Source organism: Trachurus trachurus, assembly GCF_905171665.1.
Source record: "Trachurus trachurus genome assembly, chromosome: 24".
NCBI lineage: Eukaryota > Metazoa > Chordata > Actinopteri > Carangiformes > Carangidae > Trachurus > Trachurus trachurus.
In genome coordinates this window covers 16515014-16523187 of record NC_139910.1, presented here as the reverse complement: position 1 = coordinate 16523187, position 8174 = coordinate 16515014, and the positions used below count along the sequence as shown (strand labels likewise).

General features: G+C 41.2%; 1 protein-coding gene across 1 annotated transcript in view; it reads right to left on the bottom strand.

Annotated features, from left to right (window-relative positions):
- Window positions 1-967: 967 nt before the first annotated feature.
- LOC311007081 (low density lipoprotein receptor adapter protein 1) overlaps window positions 968-8174 on the bottom strand; it is a gene marked incomplete at both ends in the record, with an annotated part of 38426 nt that continues 31219 nt past the window's right edge. Inside the window, 4 exons of the mRNA XM_084000168.1 lie at window positions 968-1014; window positions 1498-1523; window positions 4761-4795; window positions 6696-6817. Of these exons, the coding sequence (XP_083856294.1) occupies window positions 968-1014; window positions 1498-1523; window positions 4761-4795; window positions 6696-6817 (230 nt within the window). The remainder of the gene's footprint in view (window positions 1015-1497; window positions 1524-4760; window positions 4796-6695; window positions 6818-8174) is intronic.

The following is an 8174-nucleotide window of genomic DNA, read 5'->3' as shown; positions in this document are numbered from 1 at the left end:
GGACAAACATTTCCTTATTTCCCAGGCTTTACTGTCTGGTCTTTGTTACCATACATTTCTTCTGGCTATCTGTGTGTGTGTGTGTGACTGTCTCTACTACTACTGTATATCACATGCCTTTTCATTCTCCAAAGTGGAAGTGGTTCAGTCAGCAGCAGCACAAACTGAATAACGGATGCATAAATTCACTCAGTATCAGGACAGAACATCCACAGCGGCGTCTGAAGATGTTTTCTGGGGCTGGACTTCCTCCAGCCACTGAGGAGACCAGCAGCTGTTGCTCCGCCAAACAAACAAGAAGATCAGAGAGTGTTCACATTTCCAGAGAGCGACAGCGGCCTTATATACACACACAACCTTTTTGATGCAAAGTCAACTGTTGTGCAATCCTCAATTCAGAATTCAGAGTCTTTCTTTTTTTTTATGGATTGAAAGCAGGAGAGTAAACTTTATACATTGTTCAGCGTGTGATCTTCTGTGGGAAATTCTTGAGTAGAAATATATAATTTTTGCTTTGCGTGTGATGTGTTTCTTTCCATTCGTTCATCCGGCAGTTTGTGAATGTTTGAATATGGCAGGAGATGGCTGGGGATGGCTGTTTACACTGAGTGGAGTGCGTGTGTATTGACTGGCAGGCATTCACAGAAATAGCAGTTTATAATATCAGGGTATTCATCCTGGCTTCTCTCTGCAGCAGCAGCCACAGAATATCAAACAGAGCCTCTCTGATTCAGGTTATGCACCAGGGAGCGTGATATGTTTTTCTGTCTGTTCAGTTGACGTATGCTTTTTGTGTGCATGTTTGTGTGTATGTGTGTATGTTTTTTTTCCTGCATTTGGAGACTCTGGTGGGATTTTCTGTCAAATTTTTTGTAGTGCTGTAAATTGGGCAATTGATGTCGGGGGTGTTATTAAAACTCATTGTTGTGGATAGACAACGAATCCACAGGGGAGACCTCCTGGGGACTCAGAGCTGCATCGTCAGAGACGGGTTCGGAGCGGGACTCGGCCAGTCTGACAGAGACAGAAAGAGAAAAAGGTTCACACACAAAAAAAGAAGAAAAAAAAAGCCAAGGTTGAAAAAACTGAGGGAAAGACAGACAAAGTGTGACAAGGGAGGATGAAGAGGATGTTGATTTGTGTGATGGGACTGACAGTGAATGAGTGGAGGGGCAAACACACAGGGGGCAATGTGTGGAGCCGTCGGTGGCAGACAGGTGGCGGATTACAATAACCATGAGCTGCCGCATACTAACAAGAGAACAGAATAACCTGAGCATGGGAGAAAAAAAAATAATGTGGCTGGTCTGCTTTGTTTATATGACAAATGTATTCAAGGAGGCCAGGAGTTCCCCTAAAAGTACTGAAAAAAAAGACTGAGAAGTATGGATTTGTGGACAGCGCAGATGATGATGGATCAGTTATGCCTGGTAAGTCACTGCTGTTCTAAATATAAAGCTTCATGCAACATGCAGATCCACTTGTCACATCACTCACCAGTGTCCATGTCTACTTCCATGTTGCTGCATGTCAGGTAGAGGACAGAAGAAATCAGTGGTGAAATAAGAGAAAACACTGAGAATGTCAAGCTGAAAAAATGTCAACAGAAAGGGCACCAAGACTCTAACAAGTGTGTGTGAGTGTGTGTGTGTGTGTGTGTGTGTGTGTGTGTGTGTGTGTGTGTGTGTGTGTGTGTGTGTGTGTGTGTGTGTGTGTGTGTGTGTGTGTGTGTGTGTGTGTGTGTGTGTGTGTGTGGTCCCTGCTTGACCATGCGTAGTAAAGAAACACTCACAATCGCAGAAAAGAAGAACCTCGCCACATCCAGATGAGGTTAAATTATTTAAGCGCCTCGGTTTACGGAGGAGCCGAGGCAGTGGGTTATATAATAGCCACTTTAACTCCAGGGTCAGTATTAATTTAAGAAATCTTAAATACAAATCAAACCATTTAATTAAAACCATTTGAATAGCGAATGATGCCAATAGTTGTGAGCACCAAGCTGCTGTTCGAATAACGATCACTCAGTTCTAAAAAGATTTTTCACAGCGGCCCACACCCTGACCTGCGCTCATACGGTTAATTAAAAATGATTCTACTGAACTTAGCTTGGTTGCATAAGTTGAAGCTGAACTTATAGGACTATACAGCGCTGCTAGGAAGCCTCAGAGGCTGCGCAGCTACTAATACCCAAGTGGAATTGGATGTGGTTAAAAGTTAATCACCTATGGCATAAAGTAAGAGCATAATTTACAGGGGTTTTTAAGGGGGAAATTCAAGGTTAATTGCTTATTTCTGGTCTAACTTGTGATATAGACATGTGGCTTATGTTGAGTGGATGTTTCTTTGCTTTTAGGTGAATGAAAAAATGAATATATTTTGCAGCGGCCTTTACCAGGTCCTTATTTTGTCAGGTTCAGGGCATAGTGGAGTTTTTCTAGAGCATCTCGAACTTTGAGAACATTAGGAAAAGACCCCATTTAAAAACAAAACAAAGCCACAACCACAAAGTAACAATAAATAGGTACGACAGTCAGTGTGATCCAGAGCCTTCCGTGTTTCAAGACAAATCCTATCCACCATGCTCACACCGCCACTCCACAGCTCGACAACCTTGTCCACCTCCCCAGAGGAGGAGGAGGAGGAGGAGGAGGAGGAGGAGGAGGAGGAGGAGGAAGAGGAGGAGGTCTGCTCCAACGCTCCAACATCCTTCAGCACTTCCTCTCGGATGTCAGGTGTTGTGTTCCACCTTTCGTCCATTTGACAGCCATCCACGTTTGAGGCCGGTATTCCCTCATCGCTGCTGAAAACGGCCTCAGTACCAGCCTCCTTCCTGTTCCCTCCACACATAACCAGCTTTGTCTGTCTACATCGTCTCTGCCTCTCGTTTACACATTTGTTTTCACAAAAGCGTTTCATGCTCTAACACAACAAACGCATCTATTAGCCGCGGGCCAACACAGCCTAATGACTTGCCACGTCTTTAATGTTTGGGGCACCGTCCCTCCGCTGCTCTTCTCTCTTTAGGGGAGGATAATACAGCACTGCAGGACACATACACATATCATGTGGTTATATGAGGATAAGAGAGGCCATGCAGAGAGCTCAGCCAGTCACTGGACTGTGTGGCCTACATTCTCAGCAGTCTGTGGTGCATGGGCAGGCGATATCAAAGTATTTTAAACGCATTTAGTATGTCAGAGGGACCACATGCATATGCAGTATCAGTCCTGAATAAAGATTATTTCCATCACATGTATTAAAACAGGGGTCCATGTGAGTGAGCACAACCCATGTGCACTTGGCTGGGACCCACATTTTACCGTTTCGCTGCCGTGAAATGACTGTCACGCTTTCAGAATAAAAGTGTTGCATTGTAATCCTAGCTCCGTGATAAAGTGCTGATGCACAGTGGAGCGCCCTTGCTGGCTTCAGCGGCTGTGCTACTGACAGCTCTGTCAGCAGAGGTGACGATCACTTCGCCGGTCATCTCTGCTGTCTGCTGCGGTTCACTTGTAGCACAGTGACCTCACAAGAGTTCAGGATGCTCACTGCCGATGCTCTCTATGGTTTATCTAAGTCACATGTTTTGTTCAATGGTGTGTACTGCACAGTCATATAAAATGTCTTCAGTTAATGCAGTGGAAAAGAGGTGTACAGCTAAAACCACAGTTTTCTCAGCTGCAGCTAATTTTTTTTTTTGGCTGAATTCAGATACCTACAATAAAACCTTCAGCTTAAAATAAACTCTGCTATTAAAAAGCTTCAAATGGATCACAGAAGACATTACAAGATGATATTGCAACATAGATTTTTCTAAAGGAATCTGTATCATCTAATATAAATGAAATATTATATCTATCCAACTGTAACTGCAGTGCTTATTTTAGGAAATTAGACATCGATCAAAAACACTCAATTTTGGAGCCAGGTATTTCAGTGAAGTGTTTCAACTAGTTTTATAACAAGGGACTTGATCATGACTCCAACAAACTAAACGGACTATGCCATTCATTTTGTTTTGATTAGAGCTGATACATGAGTTCCTTCTCATATTACTCAGCTCTGGTTTAATAGGACAGATTTAAATCACAGTAACTGTGGTCATTTATTATATTAAGTTAGAAGGAAGCACTTCAGGGCAGCTTTAAGAGAGAGGACTGGGGAAAAGAGATTTCCTATTGATTATCTTGTGTGGTATGTATAAAATTATTTTTCCAATGTCATATTAAATCTCTGAAAGAGCTCTCATCATTTTATCCACTTTTATCCCCTCACCAGTCAGTGATGACTTGTACAACAGTATGTTCAAACAGCAAACACACATATTGAACAGTCAATACAGTAACTCCCTCTAATCCATAACCTTGAGACAGTTGTTTTCATGCAGCTACCTTTCTACCTCATGCCATTGCCATGAATACAATGTCATCCTTGCTTGTCCCTTTGTGCGAGTGAATTTCAATAACAACTTGAATTTGCGTCAGTCGATATATCTAATAAAGGTTTTCTTATTTAAAAGAGTTTAAGAGGTTACTGGCAGGTTACTGTCATCTTCTGCAACTGTTCGACAGTCTTCAAAAGGCAATCTATTTCTGATTAATATTAAAATCAACACTAATTGGTTTCCTTTTGTTATTCTGGGGCTGGGTGAGGGTTGGAGAGGTTTGTGTGCAGGAAAAAAAATCTCATCTCCTTTCATAAATGAAAGAACAGATCCCCAGTGTTCAGCAAACTTGCAGTCAGTCATAAGCAAAGGTTACCTTGAGAACGCATCATCGAGTCCATCCTCCACATCCTGTTGAGACATAAACAATATGAATCAATACACACATAAATTACTTCAAATTACAATCCCGATGCTACTCAGCTTGTTTCAAGCCCCAGTGCGTCGCCACTGACTCAGGTGTTTGTCATTACTTGTTTATATTCAAATGACACAAATTAATTCAGGAGCAAATGCTGCAAAGAGGCTCTCGGTGTCTGTACTACACCAATACTCAATCACAACTCACAGAGGGAATAACAGAAACTATGCTGTCTTTGTTCTAGTTTTTCCAACCTATTTAAATCCCCTTTCGTTCTTCTAATGCATTATTATAGCATACAGTAGTATTCATGGATACAATCTAATGAGTTGCACAGGGCAAAATACTATACTACATACTCCTTAACGCATGTGAAAAGATGTAGGGGAGGACAGTATATCCACCCAATAAGAGGTCGACATATCACAGTGAACCAGATGAATTTCATTTAGTGGGATCAGTCTGAGGGGAAGATATTCTTATGATTATAGTGTCACCTAGTGTTGGACATCTGTAAGTGAACAAACAGGATGTTGACCGCTGAGCCACTGCAGTGCAAACATTGAAATGTATTTACCTTAGAATTAGACTCTTTAACACACAAAATATAATTATTTAATTGTTGATTTAACTGAAAAGGAATCACTCATTAAATCATGAGGAAAAATAAGATGTTTATCATCAGTTTTGTGTTGGCCACCAAGGTCTGTTTGTGTTCAGGTAAAATCTGGCCCCCTGCCTTTGGCTGAGCTATTCAGACACTTTTATTCCATCCCAGAGGAAGACAATGTCACCTACAGTGGAGTCCAAAAGTCAGAGACGACTTTCTGAATCAGGCGAATGGGAAAGTGACTTTTGCACCCCACTATACTGTATATAATCTGGATGAAGCTGCTGTTGTTTTATTGTCTGTTGACGAATGAAAGTATATTGTAGTACATGTTTGTGTGCAAGATGTTTGACTTCTCTCAGGTTTTGTGAAAGTCTCATCATTGGTAAATGAAACTAAATCTTAATTCAATTTTAGAATTTAACATTTTAAAGGGACTACGAGGAGCGACCACTAAATAATAATATCAAAATAACTATGAAGACGAAACAATAGATTCATCCACATTAATATGAGACTCTTTTATAACCAAAAGCAAACTCCTCGGGGTCTCTTTAAAATGAATAAATAAATATGTTCTGAGTTTCTTATCAGTGTGATAGGAACAGTAAATTAAATGTTGCTATTGACTTTTGTGAGTTTTTTCTAAAGTAAATGTCCTACACTCATCACACACATCGATGTAGATGATTAGTTCAGGCAATAATGCTCACGTTTTATTTCTAACCATAGATACGGCTTATACTTAATATAATGGATATATAAAGCAGGTTTTACACATGTCAAGGTTTTGTATGCCAAAAAAGATGAAGCATTCAAATATCTAGCCTTTTAAAACTGCATTTATATATACAGTAAACAACGTAAATTGCCATTTTACAAGACACACTACAGTATACTGTCCTAAAGGGATATGCCAGTTATTGAGCGGATCTATGATGAAGTCATATTAAATGTAGTTGTTTGCTCGGAGCCATCATAAAGTCGAATCAGATTTAGACTCCTTCCCTGGCCTTATATTACCTCCCATAAATCAATGCACACATAAATCAATGCAGTGTTAAAGTCAAGAGGAAGCAAAAACTAGTGCTGGATCAGTTCTCAGTATTGGCAGATATCCTTCTGAGTTGAGGAAATAGAATTCAGTATCAGGAGGGAAAAAGTCCTTAAAAAATCTGCACATCATGTACAGTATAACCTGAAAGAAAACCGCTGACTGTTGCATTGGATTTGGCCCAATCAGAAGCACTGGCAGGCTGGAGACAGATGGTGTGACCTACCCAGGAGTCATGTTTGATTGGTCGCCTTCGAGTGGGGTTACTCCGAGGTGAAGGCGAGCTGAGCGAGGCAGAGAAGAAAGGCCTCCGCAGCTTCTCCTCCATCCCAACAGGCTTGTGCGCCTCTGGATACGAGGCAGCAGGTGTTGATGCCGGGACAAAGTGACAGAGCGACGGAGACAGAGGACGGGTAAGGGAGAAGGTCGGAGAAGGACAGAGAGCAGGAGAGAGAGAGAGGAGGGGGGGCTGTTAGCAGTTCTGTCACAAAACATCAACTCCAGACTCTCATCCCTCTCTGCAACAGGCAGCAGTTTAAATCACGTCTGTAAAACTTTCTCTGTGTTGCTCCCACAGTGCTTGAGGCTTTCAAATCAGATCCTCTCTCAGTCTCTCTCTGGCCACTACCAGTGGGAGTGGAGCACATTTTAATTGAAAGAAGCTGGAAAAGCCAGGACTTTTGCCAACAACAATCAGATTAGTCTCTTTATATAGACCATTTGACCCCCTGAGGAGTGGGTAATAATTTGACCTATAAATGTCACGGCAATTGGAAAGTACTTGAAATCTACTGCTCCTCTGAATGACTAATAAGTTACTTGTAATTAGGCGATTTATGCTCTCTCTCTCTCTCTCTCCCTGTGTGTGTGTGTGTTTGAGAGAGGAGGTGACTGTTATGTACATACAACCACGAGAAAGGTCATTCTAAAGTCATTACACGACTGACTGCAGCAGCATATACTAAATCATGTTCACTGGAAGCTGTTCGGTTTGTGAGGAGGAGCTCCCCTCAGCTCAGGCAGTGTAATATACTACATCTATCTATCTATCTATCTATCTATCTATCTATCTATCTATCTATCTATCTATCTATCTATCTATCTATCTATCTATCTATCTATCTATCTATCTATCTATCTATCTATCTATCTATCTAGCAAAGCAACCAATGAGAATTACTGTAAGATTAAGAGATGTTAAGATAAGAAGAGTATTACCATGTATCAGTATCATCAATACCTCCTCCACTGTCTGTACTAGCTAGCCTGGTTCTCTCCAAAAAAAAACCCACAGAAAACATATGCTCTCTAAATTCCCTCACTCATTATGTCTTGTTTATTTAATCCTTGCAAAATCCAAAAGTCTAAAAACTGCCTCATTGTGGTTTTACAGGCGGTTATGTGCCAAAACCATTTCTTGGCTAGACGCAGTAACTTCCTGGCACATGACTGCCCGAGAAAGTCCAAAGTGTAGTTTTGGCACTTCAGTTTTGTTGTGCTGATCAACAGCAGAAAAAATAGTTGTGAATACTAATCAGAGAGCTTTAGAGGTTCTGGTTGAATTAGTTATTTTTAGGACAGAGCCAGGCTAGCTGTTTCTACCAAATTCAAGTATTTATGCTATGTCAGTTCTGTGCTGCAACCTTTCACCAAACCAACCACATCTGTCGTTACTCTTAAGCTCAGGTCGATGTGGATGAGGACA